The sequence below is a fragment of the Dermacentor silvarum genome, chromosome 1 (genome assembly GCF_013339745.2).
Source record: "Dermacentor silvarum isolate Dsil-2018 chromosome 1, BIME_Dsil_1.4, whole genome shotgun sequence".
NCBI lineage: Eukaryota > Metazoa > Arthropoda > Arachnida > Ixodida > Ixodidae > Dermacentor > Dermacentor silvarum.
The window spans coordinates 77,450,899-77,475,415 of record NC_051154.1 but is presented as its reverse complement, the minus strand read 5'-3'; the positions used below and the strand labels follow the sequence as shown (position 1 = coordinate 77,475,415).

Sequence of the window (24,517 nt, the reverse complement as noted above, 5' to 3'; positions counted from 1 at the left end):
ATGTGGCTCGAAGAGAACGGTGCCAACCGCGAGCTGGTTGCCCGACTACAGAAGAAAGTGGCCACCGCCACGCACCTCGTGCGGCGGGTCGCGAACAAGAGGAAAGGAAGGAAGGAACACAACGTGACGAGGCTGATACAGGCGTACGCGCTGAGCCACATATCGTACGTCGCCGCGTATGCCGACTGGAACAGGAGCGAAACCGACAAGCTGAACGTGGCGATCCGCAAGGCGTTCAAGACCGCCCTGGGGGTACCCCAGTACACGCCAACCCACAGGCTCCTCGAGCTGGGTGTACACAACACGCTCGAGGAGGTCGCCGAGGCGCAGAGAATAGCGCAGCTGGAGAGGCTGTCGGGCACCAGAACGGGAAGAAGAATCCTCGACCTACTCGGGATTCGATATCATGAGGCGCGGGGACTGAAGGAAACACTGCTACCGGAACTCAGGAACGCCATACAGACGGAAAACACGCCGAGGAACATGCGCCCGGTGCACGACATGCAAGGACGTCAACGCAGGGCGGTAGCAATCCTCAAGGAGCACGGAAGACGAGAAAGCGTCCTCTTCGTCGATGCAGCCAGGTACCCGCGGCCCGCCGGTATATCGTTGATGGCGACGAGGGACGACGACCACCACCGACACTACAACGAAATGTGCGAGACGAACCGGGGATGCCAACACCACCATCACTACTAGTGCTACGACAAAAACGGCAGCAGCAAGAGCGGCAACATCAACGACACGGCAGGCCGACAGCGGCGGCGCCCACCTTCTCCATCCGGTTCTGTATCCGGTTCAACACTATTTCGATTGAAAGTAGCTTGGCTGTTTTGGGAACCGTACAGGTCAGTATAGAATTCTTCCGCTGCCTTTACAATGCCATCTAAATTGCTGATGATATTACCATGCTTATCTTTCAGTGCATTCATCTTGCCTTGTCCTATGCCTAGTTTTCTTCTTACTGATTTCATGCTGCGTCCATATTTTACGGCTTCCTCAATCTTTCCCACGTTATAATAAGCCAAAGTATATTAAGTCTTTAATCTCGTATACCAGTTGTTCGTGAGCTCCGCGCCGCAGGGCTGATAGTAAAGACTGCAGTGTTGCCTTCGAGTCACTGAATATGGACCACCTCCGATGTTGTTCTTGGCTGACGAGATGAAGTGCAGCGCGAAGAGCTGCAAGTTCCGCAGCCGTCGATGTCGTTGGGTGACTTGTCTTGAAACTTATGGTGGTGGCTTTCGCTGGAAAAACAACGGCAATAGAGGAACACTCGAGAGTTGCTGATCCATCTGTATAGATATGTAAGTGGTCGGCGTACTTCTCGTGCAAAAGGAGCAGCGTTAGCTGTTTAACTCTTTCCCTACCATGAGGAAAATGGGTGTTTTTTGTATGTTACTGTAGATGTTTTTTTTTTCTGAAGGAACTACGACACTCAATATTTAATGTAATACATAAACAAAAAGAAAAATGAATACAATTTTAAGCATAAAAGTTTGATTAACGAGATGTATGTCATAAAAAATATATAAATTGTCAAAATCAAGATTGTGTGATAAAATTGAACAAAGTTTGTAAAGACACGCTTGTATTTACTAAGAAAAAAAAATGTTACAAAAATCGGCCGAAAAAAATCAATATTTTTCATTCAACAGGTATTTCGCTACAAAAATTTAACTGCAAGCACTACGGCTGGGCGTGCCGGGCTGCGGCCGCCGATGTTCCGGGCTGGTTTGCGTCGTCGTCGCTTTCAGACTCGAAGTCCGACTAAAGTCCCTATATAAGAAAAGTACCGCCATCCTTTGATAAACGCCGCTTTTCTCTCTCCTGTATCTCCGATTGGACGATGATAGCGCGCGCTTTTCACTTCTTTATATTTTCTTTTTTTCCGCCTCAGAGCCATGTTGAAAGTCCTCTGCGCAGCCGCAGTCGTCGGTGGCGGCGGCGGCGCGCGCCCGGCCTGAAAACTTCAACGTGGACTTTCTAGGTGCGCCACCGTCGACTTGGCTTTCGCAAGCAAAAAGTAAAGAAAAAAGCAAGCGCTTTAGGAGAGGAGGCGGTGGAGGAAAGAGTAGATGGCGGTACTTTTCTTATATAGGGATTTTAATCCGACGAAACGTCAGCGCCCTCTGACTCGCTGCTATTCGAAGTATCGATAAGATCAGCCGCAGAGGCAGCGGAATCGCGATATCTGCGATCTCCCGAAGCGCGCGCGCCGTTTCCGCAGCCGGGCATTTTTGCGTTCTGCTTTGACGATCGCGAAACTTCGGAGCGCGTTTAAACATCACCGCTTGGCGGGAAAAAAGCGAACTGCTTAGAAAACAAAAATATAGTTTCTCCTCTTTCACGTCCGATGGCGCAGTGTGTCCGTGAGCGGCGCGGAAGGTCTCGAAAGCGGCGTTTCAAACTTTTCAAACCATCGATAGCGGGCGGCCATTTTTTCGTTCTCCTTTGACGATCGCGAAACTTTGGAGTACAGTCGCTAGAATGGGGAATTGTGATGAGCGGCACGCAGCGCGTATACGGGCGCATTGGAGCCGCCGGTAGGGAGCTGCGAGGGAGCGCGCGCCGCGCGCTGTCGTTGACACGTCGCCCGATGCGAGTGGCGCCGGCTCAGCTGCTTCAGTGACACCTATGGAAAGTTACACTCGTTTCTTTTTGTGCTGCAGCAAGTCTATATGTGTATTCATGGCGCGAAAAGATTGTTTCGTGCTTGGATGCTACTATCGTACTGCTGCCCAATTTTTGCTCACCTTGAACTGCCTTAGTTTCTACGATTTGGTCGAAGCTTCCATCAGTGGCAACTGTGAAGGGGGCGATCTGACACTTCTATTCAGCAGTGAGGATGTAAACCATGAACTGTACGCACTGCTGGTTAGTGGGAAGGTTGAAGAAGCTTCTCACATGATAAAGAAATCCACAATGCTTTATTTACGCAGTAGCGCAGAAGCACACGGACGGCGTAAGAAGCAGATGGAACACAGCGCTAACTAATTGAGTGTTTATTGCGCGAGAACAGACATATATATATATATATATATATATATATATATATATATATCGCCGCACAAAAGGAGGGGAGAAGGAAGACACACGAACAAATCAACCCAGCAAGTGTAACTGACACAGGCGCCTAACGCGACAAACACTCAGTTGTTCGCGCTGTGTCCCGTTTGTTTGTTTCGCCGTCCGTGTGCTTCTGCTCTACTATGTAAATAATGCCATACCAACTAGCGGGCACCAATCTGTCCTTTTGAATCCGCAATGCTCTCCGACCATGATTACCCTGAAAAGATGAGCCACTCGCGGATATAGTCTTCTGCGGGACAGGGTATGTCGCACGCAAAAACAATCCTGAAGTCTTTGTGCTAAGAATGCTTTGACGAGCTCCTTGTTGCCGCTGGTGAAGCCAACGTGTAACAGGTGGCGATGTCCACGAAGTTCGGCGTCAATGAGGGCTTCATTTACCCTTCGGAGAAGCTCTTCTCATTTGTATAGACGGTCTTGAAACCACTTTTTCCGATGTGGTTCAGTTACAACGAGCTGCTCAGTGACATCTTGCAAGAGCTTGTCTCCTGCCTGCACAAGAACGACGTCATACTGGGCTGTGCGCCGCATGGCCCCAGCCTTACCAACCAGGTTACAAAATTCTTTTGGTCACCCGTTTGCACTCCTACACGAAGGCACTCAACAAAGAGAGAGCGTCTTCCCTTGAAAAGAAGCACCTGAAGCTCAGGCGCGAGCTTCAGGTGCGTCACTAAGCAGATAATCATATAAAGCTGACAACGTTCTGTTTGAACTGTTTGTGAACCAATTTAAACAATTTTTTTTCTCGTCAGAAAAAAGCACCAGCTCAGGTCCGTCGCGTAGCAAAACGTCATCGATGACTGAGAATGGTTTGTTTTAAACGGATTGTGAGCCACTCTTCAAAAATGAGTTGTTTGCGTAAACAGTCTGTCAAAATAAACTGTTTGCTTCCGAGTTACCACTGGGAATTTTTTTGCTTTGCGTTCGATAAGGTGTCAGCGGGAGTAAATCGGCTAATACCCCAGTCACACGGGCATACCGAAGGTCCTTTGATGTTAAGGAGCATAGAGCTCTCAAAGGAACATTAGTTCAAGGGATATGTATCAGTGCTACACGCTAGCCAGGTGGTCTCCGCTGAAGCTTTTGGCAGAAACCGCAACGTACTCTAAAACGCAAAAGTGACGAAAACACACACACACACACACACACACACACACACACACACACACACACACACACACACACACACACACACACACACACACACACACACACACACACACACACACACACACACACACACACACACACACACACACACACACACACACACGCACACACGCACACACGCACACGCACACACGCACACACGCACACACGCACACGCACACACGCACACGCACACACACGCACACACGCACACGCACACACACACACACACACACACACACACACACACACACACACACACACACACACACACACACACACACACACACACACACACACACACACACACACACACACACACACACACACCACGCACACGCACACGAGGACACTTCGATGCGTAGCCGATAACCAAATCGCACATGGCGCCCATTTTGCTCACGAGGGTTGCAATGTGGGCTTGTTGGTAATGCGTCTTGGAGGGTTAACGGCAGCGCAATTAAAAGTACGAACTGAACTTCGATAACAAACACTGTTGGAAGTTAGCGCCGTGTCTTTTAATCGCGCTACTGTAAACCCTCCCAAGACCCATTTTGCGTCGGTGTTGCTGATTGTGACAATCCGTGCCGGCGCTGTTGTACCGGCGCATTCATCATTGAGACTGCGGGTGTCACGAAAGTGTTTAGTGCTTATAAACTTCTATAATATAGTGAAACTTGTTTTAACAGGCAAAAATTGAACTTTCGTATTTATAAAGAATTTTGTTTTCTTCTGTCGGACGCCCTCTGGGCTCAAAAGTATTCCTTTGAGATTTCAAAGGACAAACGCGGACTCCTTTGGCTCAAAGCTCCCTTCAACTAGGCCTCCTTTGATGCGCCCGTGTGACAGCGCGCGTCTTCCCTTGAAGTAAAGAATCTTTGATTCAAAGCACTTTGAAAGTGCCCGTGTGATTGGGGTATAAAGTAAGCTACATTCTACCATCGACGCGCGCTTAATCGGATTATTACCTTGTCGCCTTTTAATTACAAAATGGCTAGCATAGTCACTCTATCGTCATCTGCCGCCATGCACGAGCGAGTATATTACGAAGCTTTTTTTTTCTTTTTCTTATTGCATATTGAGCTGCGCGCGCGGATGATCGCATTCCACGCAGCGCCCTTGCACTGCAACTGCTAGCCGCCGTCGCGGCTGACGTGATGATGATGATGATTTATTGGCATCCCCTTTGAAACGGGGCGGCGACAAATAGTCACCTAGCCTGCTTGATTTAATCAGGTATACTATACATGTTCTTTATACATATACATGTGTAAGCGTGTGGCAGCGTCACCTGGCGGTTGCCTCCCAAAAAGCCACGCGCGAGCCGGCGCGTTCAACACACGTGACACTTCTCCATTCTAGCCACTGTACAGTCTGTACTTCGGAGCGCGCTTAAAGATCACCGCCTCGCGGGAAAAAAGCGAACTGCTTAGAAAACTAAAATATACTTCTCCTCCACGTTCGACAGCGCAGTATGTCCGTGAGCGGCGCGGAAGGTCTCGAAAGTGGCATTTCAAACCATCGATACCATGCCCAATGGGCGTGGTACGGAAAGAGTTAAGAGCAGGCGATGACAGCTCCGATTTTTTGCTGATTCCTGGTACGGTGAGGTGAACTGCCGGTCGAGCCAAACACCATGGAGGAATCGATGGCTTAGTTGCGGGGGTGAAGCCTGATGGAAGGCGGGTGTAATAATCCGCGAAATCGTAGTACAAAATGATGCCTGCGGCCTTTCTGACGGTAGTGTTGCAAGATGATGGGAACGGGGACGGGCAAAGTGCCTAATGTGCATTCTCAGCACTTCCACCGCAATGTGTATTGGTATGGGATGGCCTGAAATTTGCTCTTACGAACAATTATAGCGTAAAAGCTTTTTGTGAATACGGGCCCAGGGCCGAATTCACATACATTTTAGTTCGTATAAGTGCTCTTTGTCATTGGCGCCTTCGCTAATGTTATGTCCAGAATCGAGTTTGGCTAGAATTTGTGCTTACGAACAATTCAAGTGAAGAACTTTTTGCGAATACTGGTCCTGGCACCTTATTCACAATGTTTTTATTCACGCCAGAAACAAAGCCAGCTGCAACTGAACACACGCAAAAACACACTTTATATAACAAAAATCAAACAGTGCCGAGTGGCATGATTGTAGTAAGCTGACAGAACTTCAACAGTAATTCACTAAGGGAGTAACAAAGTTCAAGTACAAACACTGTGCACGCCCCAAACTGCATGTTGATAAATTCTAAGTGCTAATAACGAGGTCCGGGACTACGGGTTGTTGTCAAGCAAGCTTGGGGGAAAAATAAGGCATGAGCAGCGACGTTAGCAGACGCTCTAGAATGTCCTGCCGCGTTTGGTCGTCGAAACGTCGCCACGTTTCCTCACAGCCAGGGGAGATTCCTCATGTCGTCGGGAAGCTACGTTGCGGCAGGCTGGAGACCCTGCGAACCCGGGTCCAGGCGTCCCTAAAGCCCCCACCTTCGCACCCCAGCTCGCGCGGCGCTCCGTTCTTGTAGTTTTCTTCGACCATGTATGCGGCTATGACCAGGGACCAGGGTGATTTCGTGCGCATTATCACATTGTCGTTGCCGGGCAGCTTCGCTAATGAAATGTGAAATGGCTGGCATATGCTCTTATACCAACCAGAACCTGTATTCAGACAAAAAAAAAAAAAAAAAAAAAGATCTTGCGCTACATCTTTTCAGAGAGTAAATTTCAACCAATCTTGATGTTGGGTATAATATTAGCGAACACGGCCGGCCGATGGCAAGCAGCACGTATACGAGCGAAAAGCTTTGTGAATCCGTCTCCAGAGCCCGAATTCACAAAGCTTTTTGTTCAGAAGTGCTTTTTAACGCGACAGCGTTAAGGGCCCCGTGTCGCACAAAATCCGGCGTCGGCGGCGTTGTCCGTTCGAGAAACATCATTGCGAACCACGCAGGCGTGGCGCATAGGCGTTACTGAACTAATTGAATTAAAAAAAAGTAAAATGCGTCAGAAAATTTGTAGAGTACGACTTACACACAACCTACAGACAAGATAGCGTCGGTCTGTAATTTGAACATACATGAAAACATATTTTTGTTACGTGGAGCGGAGACTCAAACACTTTTCCAGCTGCCGTTTGAGGTATGTCTTAGTGGGAGTGACGCGCCCGCTCGGTTTCTTGCAACACCATCCAGATGGCGCTCGCCTCTGCACATCCGCGGCGGCGGCGGCGCCCACCGTGCGGAGGAAAAAAGAACCAGAACGCTCGCCTTCGTGTATAGCGCTCGCCGCCAGCGTTTGCAGGTAAACATTACGGTTACATAAGCTGCAGTTGCCGGGAAGCGTGAGAAGCAGTCAGGTATCTTTGAATACTATCACGTTCCACTCTAAAAGGCGAAGCTTACGCATCGTCCAAGTTTCTTCCATTGGCCGGCCGCTTTCGCTAACAATATACCCAACATGGATTTGTACTGAAATTTAACGTGAAATTTAACCTAGAATTTAACGTTTAAAAAATTCTAGGTTAAGAGCTTTTTGTGAATACGCGCCCAGTTCTCTAGCGTAGAACTCCTTTAGGTGATATGGGCCCAGGGGTGCTATGGATGATGCCCCCAGTTTCTCGCTCGTCTGAGTTTGCTCGACGGTAGTCAGTGAACAAGGGTAGCGCGAAACGGGCGAATGCAGCAGGCAATAAAATGTCCAGATAAAGCCACATATGTCAACACGAGCGCACCATGCGCCACGGCGCTTCCTCGTTTCAAATACAGAAGACTAGGCAATGTTACGCGCCAGCGCCGCCTATTGTTATCAACGCAGTATCGCAATACCGTGACTGTCCCGCTTTCTATCTGCACTCGGTGGTAGCCGCTTGCCACGCCTTTCTGGGATGAGTCACGGGCGTGTCTCCTATTTCGGACATTATCTGTACATCCAGCGTCGAATGCGAACAGTCCAGACGTGGCGCATTCTCACGCCAACCCTTTCCTTTCTTTCGAATACGTTAAAAGATAACATTTATTTCTCTAACTTACTTGCACAGATAATGCACTCGGTGGAACAATAAACAAATGAAAGAAGGCACCGCCGGTTTGATTACGTGACACCTTCTTTATCGGTTGCCCATGAGGTAACAGCCAAGTGATGATAACCCAAGAGTGAATCTATAGATATGCCATTGAAACTGAAGGCATGCCGAGGGTTGAATTTTATCTCTTGATACCGTTAGCGAATTCATCCGTAGCGTCGCCAGAGCTCGCGGAGATCCCAAACTTTGCTAAAGACTTTGCCAAACTCGGGCCTTCCTGCATAGATCACCACGGCCCCGTATGCACAAAACTTCTCCTACCTATAACTGCTATATCGAGGGTTGGCCTTCGCTGCGGCGATCCTCTCGTTATCAAGCCAATCGCTCTTATGAGTGCGGGGCGCCCGGGCATCAACCAATGAGAAAAGGCGCTTACAAAAGAGCTAGGGCCCGTATTTAAACAAGAAAAGAAAATCTACGCTAGAATTGTTCGTAAGAGCAGGTGTCAGAAAATCGTATAGCCAGCCAGAAACAGCTGAATAAAGCGTTCAATTTATTTTTATGTCTTTAAGGGCCCGTATATTCACAAAAGCTCTTATGCTAGAATTGTTCCCAAGAGCAAATTCTAGCCAATCCCGATGCGGGACGTATTAAAGCATGCGTACGAACGAGAAGCTTTGTGAATTCGGCCCAAGATGTTCTTTCGTTGTCCACTGCTTGCAGTAAATTCGATGACCCTATAGGCAAGCAAGGAGCTGAAAAGAATGACCAAGAAAGCGTTGAAAAAATGCTGAAACGCCTGCTAGAATCAATGCGCGTGATTCTCTGTGGTCTGCAGACTCCGGCCGCTAAAAGCGCCGTGCATGTCCTCGCCGTACTGGAGCAGCTGATCGCTGCTCTTCACATAATTTAATTACCTTGCTTGACACCTGTGCTGTTCACGCAGGAGAAGCCCATACACAAGCTTCTTCGCGGCGAGTTTTTGTGAACTTTCAATTGTATTCGTGACTCCGTCCATGCTCTGGAAGGTGGATGACACGTTTGAAGGACCTTTTTGGACTTTGTTGATAGCCATGAGGATGCTGAACTTGCCTTTACCGTTGTACATCCTTCTTCTATGTCATCATCACCCCTCATCCAGCCTTTATGTCCCTGTTCCCCCCTCCCCCTGTGCAGAGTAGCAGGCTAGAGCATGCTAGCTCAGGCCGACCTCTCTGCCTTCCTTCAAATAAATTATCTCTCTCTCTCACTGCTTGCATGCCTTATTCTTTTGCTTGTGCACTTATTTATGCAGGAAACATTTTCCATGCGCTGATATTTGTCACTGCGTCGTCTGCGCACAATCAAAGCGGCGCAGCTTAGAGATGAAATGAGTCAGCGCAAGTAAAGACACTTGGCAACGACAAGTAAATGTTGGCCTGTGAACTCGTTCAGTGCGTCAAATGGATGGACTGGACGGACGCATTGAATTTAATGAATGAATGAATGAATGAATGAATGAATGAATGAATGAATGAATGAATGAATGAATGAATGGATGAATGAATGAATGAATGAATGATGAATGATTGTTTTTAAAGCATTTTTGACATCCACATGCGTACGAAACTATATGACTCAGTATTTTCATAATTCAACATAGTGCACTGCAGACAAAAACTGATTTCATCTAATGTACATTTTCAGAGCAACCCACAAAAAATGTGATGCTTTTCGCGCCTGCACTCTGTTGCAGCAGCCGACAGAGAGCTTAGCTTTAAAAAAGAGTAATTCGTGTTGCGCGACAGGAACAAAATCCGCGACTTATAGCGGTCGCTCAGTGGGGTTCTGCTGTGAGAGCGAGCTCGCGGCGCCCGCATTCCGTTTAGCGTGCCTTGGTTTGCATGCGCTCTAGGCGATCGAAAATTAACCTGGAGCCCTCCACTGCGGCGTCACAGCCCACGGTACATCTTTGGGGCCTTCCAGATAAAGATAATATTCAATAGCCTGGCAAGGGAACAATAATTCATGATCGCAGGTCAGCCTCTATAGTCGGTGCAGGAGTATGTTTATCTAGATCAATTACTCACAGGGGACCCTGATCATGAAAAATAAATTTACAGAAGAATAAAAACGGGTTGGAGTGCATACGGCAGGCATTTCCAAACCATGACTGGGAGCTTACCACTGTCGTTGAAAAGAAAAGTGTACAATCATTGAATTCTGCCGAAGCTAACATATAGGGCATAGACTTGGAGGTTCACAAAGAAACTCGAGAACAAGTTGAAAACCGCGCAAAGGGCGATGGGACGAAAAATGTTAGGCGTGATGTTAAGAGACAGGAAGAGAGCGTGGTAGATCAGAGAGCAAACGGCGATAGCCGATATTCTAGATGACATTATGACAAAAAAAAAAAAAAAATGCAGCTGGGCAGCCCATGTAATGCGTAGGCCTGATAACCGGTGGACCATTCGAGTTACAGAATGGGTGCCCAGGGAAGGTAAGCGCAGTCGAGGACGGCAGGAAATAATGTGGGGTGCTGAAATTAGGAAATTTGCAGGCGCAAGTTGGAATCATCTTGCGCAATACAGGGGTAATTGGAGATTGCTGGGTGAGGCCTTCGTCCTGCAGTGGACATAAAAATTGGCCGCCATCCCGCCCTGCGAACGTGAATGTACAGCGAAGCTGTATGAAACACCACACATGGTCGAGCATTGTATTCACGCTGTTCTTCAGGTCTCTAATTTTCGTGGTCTACCCATGGCAGTCTTAGAATGAACTGAATGAGTTGCCAGACGGGTCTTGCTTTGATATATATGAAAGCGTGGTGACGTCACTAAGTGTATATATATATATATATATATATATATATATATATATATATATAAATGAGAAGCACAACTTCGCGGTTATCTTACGTTTATTTACCGAACAGTCTCGGTGGGTGAATTAACCTAAGATAACCCCGAAGTTGTGCTTCTGATTTGTCTAAATACGCTTGGCCCATTGAAAAATCCAGTTACTACTGTATATATATATATATATATATATATATATATATATATATATATATATATATATATATATATATATATATATGCTGCATGCCGTATTGCAAAGAAAGATATGCCGTTTGCCTTCAATTGTTAACCTGGCGTTTTGTGTTTACGCCACGAAATTTTCCGACCAACGCTGTACAATAGCCTGCTGTTTCTGCTGCTCCTGCTGCTGCTGATGATGATGGGGATGAAGATGATATTCTTATTACAAAGCTCGAGTCTCCGATAGTGTAATTTCGGCAATTCCTAAAAACTTGGAAGGCGATTGAACCTCCAGTTGAAGTCGCTGAAAGACGAAGTCTTCCTGAGTGAGTCGGGGTGACATAGAGGCGGAGTCACTGCACACGGCACCCTACCGCGTCACCGCTCTCGCGAGGGGAGTAGGAGTAGCGTCGGACTTTTAAGTTATTATATTGCGCCATCGGATCGGCCCCATTTTTAGACCGCACTATGTTCGGGATCGGCATGGCAGTTTTAGTCAGCACTATTTGTAGGATCGGCGCACATGCTGACGTATGATGACGTGTTAATAAGTTTTAAATCATTTTCATGCTAGAACTACGATCTCATTATGAGGCACGCCGTTGTCGTTGCAGTGTCGGGCTTCTGTGCTAGATGTCATCTGTTCAAAATCCGGCCATCAGATAACTTTATTGATTGACTTATTTAAAAAAGTGGCAGCTTCGCCTGAAGCGCGAATCACCGATAGCGGCAGATTTAGTTCAGCGTTGTGCTTGAACTCCTTGGACGGTATTCAAAGTATAGTCTGAACGGGTGCGACATTCTGCCCGCTACGAAATGCCTGTCAACGCTGGCATGATCAAGAGCGCCGCCAGCGATGTCGCATGCGTCGCACATCGACGTTGCGCGAGGTGAGACCGACGGGAAACTGTTGGCGTTAGGAAAACGAGCCAAAGCGTCTCCACCCGCTGACTTGCATGCGGAATATTCTTAAGGATGTTCTATTGTGCCTCTTGAGGCACGCCTGAGTGGCGCCATGGTTAGAGTAACGGGCTTTTGTGCTGGCGGTACCGTGATGAACCTTGCTGGTGGACATTTTTATTTATTGAAACATATATAATAGGATAATAGAGTATGCGCCCTTGCGACCCGTGGTCCCAAAGGCGCACACCCTGTAGCACATATCAGCCCACATTTTTAGGCTGCACTAGCTCCTGGATCGGCCCACGAAAGAGGCTAGAAGCATACCCGATACGGAAAAGTGGTGGTGACTCGCTATATGAAAGACCGTAGCCAGCAGGCGAGCGAACAGCTTTTCTGTACATTTAAAATCACCGCGTCAGTCGCTGACATCCGAGCCCGACAAGTGGCGCCGCGGCGGCGCATATCGCACTTAGGTGCCCTCACTCCTTTTTTCAGCGGCAGGCCGCACCATTCATTTCTCTCCCTCTCTCTTTGTCTCTATATTTTTTTTTCTTTTGTGATAGCAGCGCGTCCGCGTTGTTCATTCGCAAGCGGCACAGTTGCAGCATCCTCTGACGGCATCCTACATGTTTCCAAAAACACGTTTCTCCTCCCCTCTTCTCCATGATCTCTGTCTATCTCTGCTTGTGCGTCTTCGCTCGACCTTATCTCAGCCGCCCCCCGAGGCGCACGTTCTTTTTTCTCGGCCTCACCTCGTACACCCCTTCATCCCATTCAGTGATGCTCTGTTCCGCGCTTGTGCACCCGACCGTGCCAGGGAGGTCCGTCGTTCTTTTCCCGTACGAGGGCGAAGGGTGTGGACCCGGTCGCGCGAGCTAGCCCAATAACATTTCGGCTGTTCTCGGAGCGAAGATAAAGCGAGATTCAAACGGTTCGCCGCCCGTCTCGAAAGCCTCAACTATATGTAGTGTCCAAACAAAAACCCACTTCCCAATGGGTGCCAGTCAGCGCGGGTATGCAACGGGCGCCCAAAAAGGCGAAGCCAAATTATCTCATGTTCAGCGCATCGCTTCTGCAGTGCTGCGCTCGCAGAATGATTTATGAACGAGAAAGGTACTCGAATGGCCGTGAGGCGAGTGTGCGTGCGATGCAGGCTCGCGCGGCCGCATAATGGCGCGCGTCCACGCGTCCCTCTTCTCTCTGCGCCGCGGGATGGAGCATGAAAACGCGAGATGAGGGACAAGATCCGCGGCCGTAACGGTGATGAATGAATCTAATCGCTCTTCCACGTAGACAGACTTGAGCTTGTATATACGCGTCATATGCGCACACGCCAGGAACAAGCATTTATACAGAAGCGTGTGTAGAGGATCCTAGCGCGCTGGTATACTTTCTGCGGTGTATGGTTATGAAACTTTTAGTTTTTGTCGTTTGCACCCCTTAGAAAGCTTTGCAGAGTACGTTACATGTTAATGCGATGGGCGAAGCATATGTGCTGTTTTTTTATTTGTTTTACTTTATTTTACAATACTGCTGACTCCAGCGGGAGTCATTGGAGTCTCTTAACCAGAGACTCCAATGACAAAAAAAAAAAAAAAGGGGGGGGGGGGAGGGCACATCATGATGACATATATACAAATGGGAGAAAGAACGCGTAAATGATCGATCAGCTGGCAATGAATTTCTGAAAATGTTTCGATGCCATCTTTTGAAAGTGCATGCGAGTCTAAGTTTTTCCACTTTATTATCGTTCGCGGGAGGAAAGAATTCTGAAACACATCATTTATGGCTGAAATTGAACTATTGAAGGACTATGGCGTCTTCTAGTAGTATAAGTTAATTAAATGAGGTTTAGTGGCGCAAAAGCGACTAAGGCTATGCTGCGCCAAACACAATCTAGTAGCATAACCTGTAGAAAATTGTACATAGTTAGATGTGTCACTCTTAAGTGCCCTTTAATGATTTTAATCATAAAGCGTAATCGTACAATTTTACTCCTCTCCGAGGTGGGGTTTAGACCAGCTTTCGCCACCAATCCCGAAACCGATACCCTGCCATAGCGATTAACAATAAATCTCACCGCTTTATTTTGAAATATTTCTAATCTGTTGATATTAACCTGAGTAAAAGAGTCCCAAATAATATAAGCGTACTCAAGAACGGGTAAAATAAAAGTCATGTATGCGGTAAGCTTTGTTTCACATGAAGAATTGTGAAGGGAACGTTTCATGTAATGTTGTTTCAACTTTACTTTGTTAGTGATTTGGGTTATATGATCGTTTCCACGCAGATTATTACAAATACGAAGACCTAGATATTTGTAATAATCGATGCGTGATAGCATGTTTCCATCCAGTTTGTTGTCAAATAACAGGAGACGCGCCTTATTTGTTACAGACATGACAACACTTTTCTTAATGTTTACTAACATTTGCCAAGTGTTGCACCACTGAACAGTGTGTTTAGTTGAAGCTGATCCTCAGTTGAGTTAATAACAGAATATAATACACAGTCGTCCGCGTAAAGTCTGATTTTAATATTATGTCCGTCAACATGTCGTTTATGTACAGAATTAAGGAACAACAACGGGCCTAACACGGAACCTTAGGGAACACCTGAGACAACTGGAAGCAAATATGAAGAGACTTTGTTAAAAATGACATACCGATACCTAGATAAGTAACACTGGATATAATTACAAATCATACTGTTTTTAAAGTGCGCGATAGTTTAAGAAGTAGTTGTACGTGTGATAGCTTATCGAATGCCTTGGAAAAATTCATAAATATAGTGTTGACTTGACAAAGATTATTTATAACTAAAGCAAAATCATGAATTACTTCAACTATAGCTGTGTAACCGTGAAAAAAACACCGATGAACCCATGCTGCGTTGGTGATAAGATAATGTTAACGTCCAAGCTAGAATTCACTTGCATGCTTGTATATGGTGTGTTCCAGTACTTTGCAACATGTACAAGTCAGAGTTATCGGCCTATAGTTAGTTATCTGATGTTTGTCACCTCTCTTTATGTTGAGGTTTTACTTTTGACACTTTCCAGCCATCTGGCTAGAAGACCACTAGAAAAACCACTAGACCACTAGAAAGACCACTAGAAAGCGATCCATGAAAAATTATTACAAGATATTTAGAACACCATTCCGCGTATACCGCTTTAAAAATACGTTAGGTATTTCATCCGGACCATGATATTTCTTGTCGCACAAACTTAAAAGTAAATTAAGTACCCCAGCTTCCGATACTGTCACGGAGCGGCATATTTTCGAATGGTTTGGACGCTGATTAACGACACGCCGAATTACGAGCGTCAAAAACGTGGGCTCCTGACTGTGCAGCGTATAATTTACTCGACATCGACACGCCGAATTACGGGCGTCAAAAGCGTCGTGGCCGCTCGGGGTGCCATCTCGATTCCAGACGCGACACGCCGATTACGGACCCAGAAGTGTGCGTGTACGTCTGCGTGGTATGCTGGGTTCGACCTTGGCCCTTGACATTGGGAGAGAGGGGAATCTGTGGTTCTTCGTCCATGGTGAAAGGGACGCGGCCAAGACTGTTGGGAGCTAAGAGCCGTGAATTCGGAGAACTCTACATAGCGGCAGTTTCCCTACATAGGGAACTAGGGAAAGGAGAGGCTATTTAAGCGCAGGTTTTGGGCCCTGCTGATGAGTCCAGAAGCTGAACCTATGCGCTGCTGAGAAGCCGTTGGGGGGCTAGCGCCGTCCAGTATCGCCTGGGCCGCCTGGCCACGTCGGAACTCCGAGGAACTTGTTGACGAACGAGACGTCAAACCAGCGTCTGCAACGAAGCTCACGGTAGTTCGCCTCAAGTTAGCTCAACCTGCTTGAGAGAAGACGTCAAATCTAGACTCCCGGGAAACCCAGCTCAGCAATTCGCATCCACCTCGACAAGATCGGACCGCCAGCATTCTTCGGGAAAGCTTTGTGCACCGACTTCCACGGTTTATGGACTTGCTGCTGCTGCCCGGCCATGCGTATGACACCATTCGTTTTCTTTTGAACTTTGATTTCTTTTGGACGTTGTTTTAGCGAAATGCTGTTAAGTGTATTGTGTATTTGATCCTCGCACTGATTCATTTGTATATCTACTGTTAATTGCTCGTATTTATTTGTCTTCATCATTGTGTTATATTAAGTTCAGGTGTGTTAGTTTGTCTAGTGTTTTTTTTTTTATTTGCGCATATTTATCAGCCGATAAATATCTTGTTTTTTTTTGTTTACTCCCGACTCTGGCTCTTTTCACTGTGCTCGCTTGCGTACGGAACGACCAACCAGCTTGTCTACCCCGTCGATCGACTTCGCGCCGACGATGAATCGGGGACAGCTGTGACAGATACTTACAACTTTTCAATAGGAGGCAGATCTTTAAATCTGTCAGAGAGATGTGAATTTCCATTGTCGGTTATAAACACTGATCTAAAATGCATTTGCATTTGTTAAATGCATTGGTAATTACAATAGCACCAGAAGTAGAAGCGTTGTTTACAGTGAGGGTATCAGTATATTAGACAGGATGGGTTTTATAAATCTCCAAAAGGTCGCTGGAGACTCTCGAATCATTCGGCTGAGACGGATATTATAAAGATTGTACTTTTCTTCTGGCATCTTATTCTTAAGTTCACGAGACATGCTTGCAGTCTGACTTTGTGTGATTGTGCTATGGCGGCGTGTTTTCTACAGTTTTGTTTTTAAATGTTTGACTTTTCTTTTTAGGTGAATGGTATCTCTTGTGATCCAAGGATTGGACATATTAGTTTTTTTAGTTCTATCTAGAACTGTTAGAACTTTTAGTTCTAACACATAGTTGTATACAAGCTTGAACTGCATTCTTAAACTTCAACCACAGCTAGAGAACCGACATCTCTTTATCCGGCGCGACGCGAGCATTCCCAGTACGGGTTCTGGAATTGATCGGTCTCGTGACTTGCGCAAGCCACGAGGCCTCAGTAGACAACACTAAACGTGCAGGAATTCATGGCATCAGACTGGCACAAACCATACTTTAAGTAAAGAATTCAGTGAACCGACTCACCAATGTGTTGTGTGTGCAATGTTTCCGAGGACTTGTAACATGTTCTATGTGACTGCAGTAGACAATCTCGGAAGGCCGCATTACACTTGCACCGAGGCTCGAGCTTGGAGCTCTAGAACATCCTCGGTTCGTGGCCTAGTGGTAGAACTCCCGCCTCGACTGCGGGAGGCTGTGGGTTCGATTCCCACCGCCGCCGGGCACCCACTGGTTCAAAAGGGTACAAGCGAACCCCGGCCTGGCGTTCGGCTTCCTTCAGGGGTGATACGCTTGGGAAAGGAGCCTGCGCCCTGAATTCCCGTCGAGGCTCGAGCTTGGAGCTCTAGAACATCCTCGGTCCATATATAGAGAAACACCGTGCTTGCGCGTTGCGCACAGCGAGAGAGAGAGATGAGAGGCAAGGCAGGAGATTAGCCAGACGACTTTCCGGTTTGCTACCCTGTTTGTAGGCTCCATGCGTACTTTCAAGTGTGCGCGAAACTGTGTTCTCTCTCCTTCTTTTCATCCTTCTATCCCCTTCCTCCGAAAATGAAAGGACTTATTCTGTTCTTGGGAGCTGATCTTAATCAGACTTCGTCAATAGCTTCATAGTGTGTATGAGCGTGACTATGAGTGTCAGCACCGTTTGCGTGTTCGTGTGATCACCGTGTATAATCATGCAACAGAACGCCATGCTGTCAACCAGGCTAACAACTCCAGCTCCTTTATCAAAGTCAGCACCTCTCTTTCTGGTCAACAGTCACAATGTGCCTTTACTATTGTGACTAAAATACAAAGAACTGGTTTTAAAAATCGGCGGATTCCATGCATATATGTGTGAATCGGCGATAAACGAAACTTAAAATGTCTTGCTGTTTACTGAATTGTCTTCACTACTATGTATCTCAACGCTCTTAGCGCAATGCACGCTCTTGTCCCGTTTTGTTCCCTTCACTTTCTACAAACTCGGCTGCTTCTGTTACCAACTTCTTCATTTCTCTGTAGTCGACTTCAATTTTATGCTGCCGACTTCTTTACTTCTTGCCTCTTGTTCTGCTTGTCCATTTGGGCACCTGCCAGTGAAGAAAGCAGTACTTGGTCGCTTACGTCTGGGCTGTTACATTTACGAATGCATACTCATAGGCTTGATCGGAATGATCGATAGCACCGAATTCAATGCCTGTGGTGGCGAAGAAGGTATAGAACACCTTCTGTGCTGCTGTCCATCCTTCGAAAATAAAAGGCTTGCCCTCCACACCACTCTAAATCTGCTAGACGGAAGACCTTGCCTGTTGAACAATATTTTGGGACTACGATGGTCTCGCATATCACAGCTGCAGAAGGCCACAAAAGAGCTGCTGCTATTACTGAAAGCAAATGGAGTGAGCGACTGACTGTGATACAGATCCGAGGACTTTCACTCAATACTGGATTGATGTCGGTGACATCAGTACTGGACTTTCTCTCCGTCTACTAATTTTTCTTCCCCTTTTTTCGTTCCCCCAGTACAGGGTAGCCCACCGGGCTCAGTCCTGGTTCACATCCCTGCAGCCTGTCATTTATCCTTCTTTCTACCCAGTGGCATATATATACCCATTCTGGGGGATTGGCTAAGAATGACCAAATACCCATGCAGTGGCACATGCCCAACTGCACATACCCAGTGGTCTAAGTTGTCTGGACGTATATCCAGTGGCACTTAGTGGCCCAACTTGTTGTACACTCGGCAAGACAGCAGCGGCCAGCACGTGCAAAGTGGGTGGAAGAGGCCAAAGAAAGCTTCGCTTTAAATTAAGATTCACCGCTAGTTTTAGTGTAAAGTATTTTTTTTTTTTTTGCGTCTTCCCCAGGGTTTGTCGTTCGTCGTCGCTTCCTCGCCAACTAGACAACAAATTGTGCTGCGTGGTATGTGTCACTGGGTACAAGTTGGAGCACGGCATATATCTGCCCATTCTTGTCCAATATTCCAGAATGGGTATGTATGACTGGGACACGTACAGTGGGCATACAATGACACAATCGTATAGAAACCCAAAATATGTGTGAATATCTGTCGTAAATCTCTGTGCATACACTTCTCGTCAACATTCTACCCTCGACAAGTATCATGCATTGTCTCCATCCTCGTGACACACAGACAGCTATCGCTATCGACAACAGCTATCGACAGGCGACGAGGCCGTGCGTGTGTCAGCCACTATCGCTGCTACTTCGCTAACTCAAAGCTTCGCTTCATTTAAATTCCAACATTGCGTTGGATGTGCGTTTTTCTTTCTTTCTTTGTTTTGCAGTTTTTTGAAGTTTGTGATGCGTCACAATATGCTCAACATAACGTTTAGAGTGAATGAGCCTATAGCTTGACATCATCACGCACGCAGCAATAGGGTAATTTTCGCGCTCACTAGCCCATGAGGGCACTTTAATATGTCACGTCATTGCTGAGGTCTGTTAGGTCGTGGCATGTTTAAATTGTTAATATGTCGACACGACATATTAAGTGCACTCGTGTCCCAGTGAACGCGAAAGTTACCATATTGCTGCGTCATGGTTGGAAGGACTGTAAGTCATTGCAGCCAATATGCGCAATACTGGACAGCAGCCGGGGCAACGGCGGTCGTGCCGCCGTTGGGTTGGGCCGCCGTGCCGGGGCAACGGCGGCCCAGCGGCGGCCCAATGGCGGCCCCAGCAGCCGGGGCAACGGCGGGAACGAGCGAGCTCGAGGCTTCCTTTAATCTAGTAACGCCTGACGTTATGGGCGCGTCGCGAACGGCGGCGGTTTCAGTACCGTTGTTGCCGGCACATTCGCAGAGCATGTGTCGCAGCATTGCTCTGTGTCCACACGCTTTACACGCATCAGTCGGATATAAGCTAGGGTAACAGTGGCATATAACTGCCGGACTTGGCTAACTGTGTGTTTGTAGTAAGCGTATGTTTACGGCCTCTTTCCTGTTTAATTTAACGTGCGGTGGCGGGAATTTGCGTCTTTCGAGTCTGTAGTGTTGTGTTAGGTCTCTGAACGTGGTCAGGCGATCGCCCCACAGCCATTGTGATTGTTGTTGCAGCGTGTCTGTCGTAGTGTCTCGATCCGGCAGATCCGACGCCCCGCACTCGGGGGCGGAGGCGGCGGCCACGTAGTCTGCCACGGCTCGGCGAGTGAGACCTCGAGCCGCGACGTGGGCCGCCTCGTTGCCCGCGAGCGGGACGTCGGTGTGTGCCGCGGTGCAGAGGAGGAAGACCGTAGAATTTGTGACGTCGAGTCCCGTCCTCACAAATTTGGAGTATGCGGGCCGCTTCCCGCGAGACGCGGCCGCGCGCGAAGCTTCGGACTGCCGCCTGCGAGTCGCTGATCACGATCGCAGCGTTCGGCACCATGGCGAGTGCTAAGACTATCGCAACTTCTTCTGCCGCCTCCGTGTGTCCCGTGGTCATTGTGGCACTCGCGAGGCATTTGCCCGTGCTGTCTACAACCGCGATCACGAGTGCGCTTCTTGCTTCGCCATATCGCGCGGCGTCTACGTGCACCGCCTCGTTACTCTTACCAAATTTTTTTTGAAGGTATCTCTCGGATTTCTTCGCTACGGTCTTCCAGTCTTGTCGAACACATGCAAGACTAATCTTCTTGCACTACAGAGCGTACAAGCCCAAGCACTTCGGACATGTCTTGGCCTCCCGAGATGTTCTTCGACAGCTGCGACGATTGTCATTGCACAGGAGCACCCGATAACCACCCATATCGTCGCAGAGACGCTAAGAGCGCACATTCGACACCTTTCACGACTACCATCCCACCATTTAGCCAGTTTGCCAGCGCGACGACCACAGGCTACATACTGTAGTATTGTGACGAGACAACACGAGTCGATACCTTCTGGCTTCAAGCCTGCAAAACGCCCAACATCGGCATTGTGGTGTCTCCGGCAAATTCGCGTGTGCCTCTCAGTTCCTGGGATTGCTAAGAAATCAGACCTGTCACCCTTAGCCCTGAAGCAGTTGTCCCTGCTTTGCCTACACGAGTCTTATCTTGACCGAATACATATTTACACGGACGGTTCCACTAATTCCAACAGTTCAACCGGAGCAGTGGTTGTTCCATCGGACGCCGTCTCTTTGCAATTTAAGTACTCTCACAACACCACGTCGACAGCAGCAGAACTTGCGGCTCTTCAAGGTGCAATCCATTACGTGCTCCAGCAACCACCAAATCACTGGGCCATTTTCTGCGATTCGAAAGCAGCCCTACAAACTCTGCAGTGTGCCCTACGTCACGGGTTACACGAACAGCTAGTGTACGAAATCAGACAAGCTCATCACCATGCGATTGAGAAAGGACACGACATCGTATTTCAGTGGTTGCCGAGCCACTGAGGAATTGTTGGCAACGACAGCGCCGATGAAGCCGCTCGCTCGGCTCATCAAAGAAATCAGTGAGTGCCTATACCACTCTCAAGAACGGACGCTGCGCGGCAACTTCAATCACTTGCTCGCCACATCACACTTCAAAGATGGAATTCACCAGGTTTCAGCAACTCACGCTTGCATTCTCTCGACCCTAAATTGCGACTTCGCCTGCCACCTGGACTCTCCCGTGGTGAAGCAACTTTACTGTGTCGCGTGTGGTTGGGCGTCGCATTTACAAACAAATTCCTATTCATTCCTAATAGGAATGGCTAACAGTGCGGCATGCAATTTGTGCGGCTGCGATGAGACGCTAGAGCACCTTCTGTGTCATTGCCCAGCTTTTGACGCTCAACGACGGATTCTTCAAACTCAACTCAGCATGTTAGATAGCAGAGTGCTGTCAGAGGAAAAGATTCTGGGACCATGGCCTACGCATTCCTGCATGCGAAAGGCCACAAAAGCTCTTCTTCAGTTCTCGAAGGAGACTGGACTATATGAGCGCTTGTGACAGTGGACCTTCCTCTGCGATTGACTGTGTGAATAACTGACTCTTTATGTGTTTTTTTTATCGTATTCTCGCTCCTTATCTATTCTTCCCCTTTCCCTCTCACCAAGCGTAGGGTAGCCAACCGGGCACGTCCTTGGTTAACCTCCCTATATTTCCCTTCTCGTTTCTCTCGCTCTCTCTCTCTTTTGAAGGTCGCTGCAATACCGTCACTGTCCCGCTGTCTATCTGCACACTTGCCGTGAGCCGTTTGCCACGCCTTTCTCGGGCGCGTCAAGGGCGTGCCTCCTGTTTCGGGCATTATATGTCTATCCTCCTTCGAATGCGAACGGGGCACATGCGGTGCATTCTTGCGCCTACACTTTCCCTCAATCGAATACTTTAAAATACAACAAATAAAATAACGAAGATTTTATTTCTTAAAGTATCGGTTTTTCGTTTTGAATGCTATAAATGTGTGATGACAAACGGAGATCGAGCGAATTATTAAATTTTGCACTTTTTTTGCCGCGAGTGGCGACAGTGAGGTGAAAGCTCACAAGCGGTTACATTTTAGAGGATCGCACGCACGAGGGAGTTCATACGGGGAGCAGTCGCCAGGGGCGCTGCAGCGCTATGTTCGATTAAGTCAGTCATGACAATGATCTGTAGAATTTGTCTATTCCCTGTCTATTAGGGGAATGGCAACGCAGCGCTGCGGCATGACTGTTCACCGCAGGTGTTTCACTGAGGCGGCTATTAAGGCCGCCGCTTTACCAACTGAAACGTCACTAGCCATAGAGACGGGAGCAACGGCTGTAGCCTGTCGCTTCAAAATGGCTGTGCGGTATTCTAGGGTCCGTAGTGACGCAGCACAGTGAAAATGCGCCAGTTTGTCTGCGTGCGCGAAGCCTCCGCGATGGATTGCGAGGAAGAGAGTGCTGCCCAGCGACACAATACATTGCTTGTTATCGCTTGCCCAGTGAAGGTGCCTCCGTGCGCATGTACGCAGAATTTGAGTGTTTGTTCACTCCAATGTGCCTGCCGATTGCCTCTGCTGCTGAGCTAACAGCGATCGCAGATGGATATCGCAACGACAGCGCAGCAGTCGCATTTTGGCGGGTGAGGGCTCTTGTGTGGAGTTAGGAAATTAGACTTGAACGCAGGAAGGTGTTGCAACTGTTTAGTGTGCCGTGCTTGTGATGAAGAAATGCCATCGCACTGGGTCTAGAAAAGCGAGCGTTTCTCGAAGCTGACCGTGTTTGTGACACTGCTGCTCTGATACCACCGATGACAGAGCAGCCATCTCAAACGACAGCTGCGATACGTTGTTGTTGGAAAAGACTACGCACTGCTCAGCATCGTCGTCCACCACGGCGCATCGACGCTTTGCAAGCAGTTACAGTGGCGTGCTGATAATTATTTCCTATGCGCTACATCGCCACAATGCAAGCAATGAAACAGTGTTGTGGGGCCATGACAGCGCAAGAAGAAGTATGCATAAGCCAGCGAACGTCGACGTTTTGTTTTTGATTGTGGTGCTCAGTACATCACCGATAACAGTGCGTTTTGCGTGTGTTATTTCGGCGGTCAAGATTGTTGATGCCTCTCCGTTCCGCACCACGTCGCTGTTGCCGAAAAATAAGTTTCAAAGGGGATGCCAATAAATCATCATCATAATCATCATCATCAAGTTGGGCGTGGCCCAAACGTGGTGGGCGCACGCACAAGTTACATGCCTCGCGTGGGGCGTGAACTATGGTATTGATTGACAGGCGAACTCGTGCGAAACCGTACATCGCGAAAGCCCCCTCGAGTTGAACTCGGGAACATGGCGGCGGCAGCAGCAGCCTGTGTCATCGCATCCAGCGGCAACAAGCGTCGATATGACCGTCTGGACCCGTTCACCTACATGACCGACGTAAAGTTTCAGCGTCATTTTTGCCTTTCCAAAACGTCAGTGCACTGGCTCTGTGACGAATTAGGCGAAGGCCCTCGTCTTCGCCTATGCTTTCCGAGCACAGACATGGTGTGACTAGACTGCGGAGGAAAAGTTCGTGCGATCGCTTCTGCTCTCTCCGGCTTCAAGCGCTGTTCGTCCACCGCGCCCCAGCCCCAGGCCAGGTCCGGCGGCGTCATCGGAGTACTGGGGCACCGGCGAGCACCTGGGGTTCAACCCGGACCAACCAACCTGCGAAGACGAAGTGGTCACATTATATAGGAAGACTCAGAATAGACGCCGGACTGCCTTTCGGTGAAACAGGTGCCGAAAGCAGTTTTCGCAGTTACACGATACCGCTGCACGGCACGGGCAGAGAGGTGAAGGAAGTTACTTCGCCAACACGGACCGCCTCGGCCGTCCAAACGACCACCTCTCCAGGCGGCCAATTATTTCTCTCACGTACTACG

At 48.1% G+C, this 24,517-nt stretch overlaps 1 protein-coding gene across 1 annotated transcript in view; it reads left to right on the top strand.

Moving 5' to 3' along the window:
* The window catches only part of LOC119430988 (glutamate receptor ionotropic, delta-2), a 46,450-nt gene continuing 21,933 nt past the window's right edge, over positions 1-24,517 (top strand). Inside the window, exon 1 of the mRNA XM_049664233.1 lies at positions 1-78. Coding sequence (XP_049520190.1) covers positions 1-78 — 78 coding nt within the window. The remainder of the gene's footprint in view (positions 79-24,517) is intronic.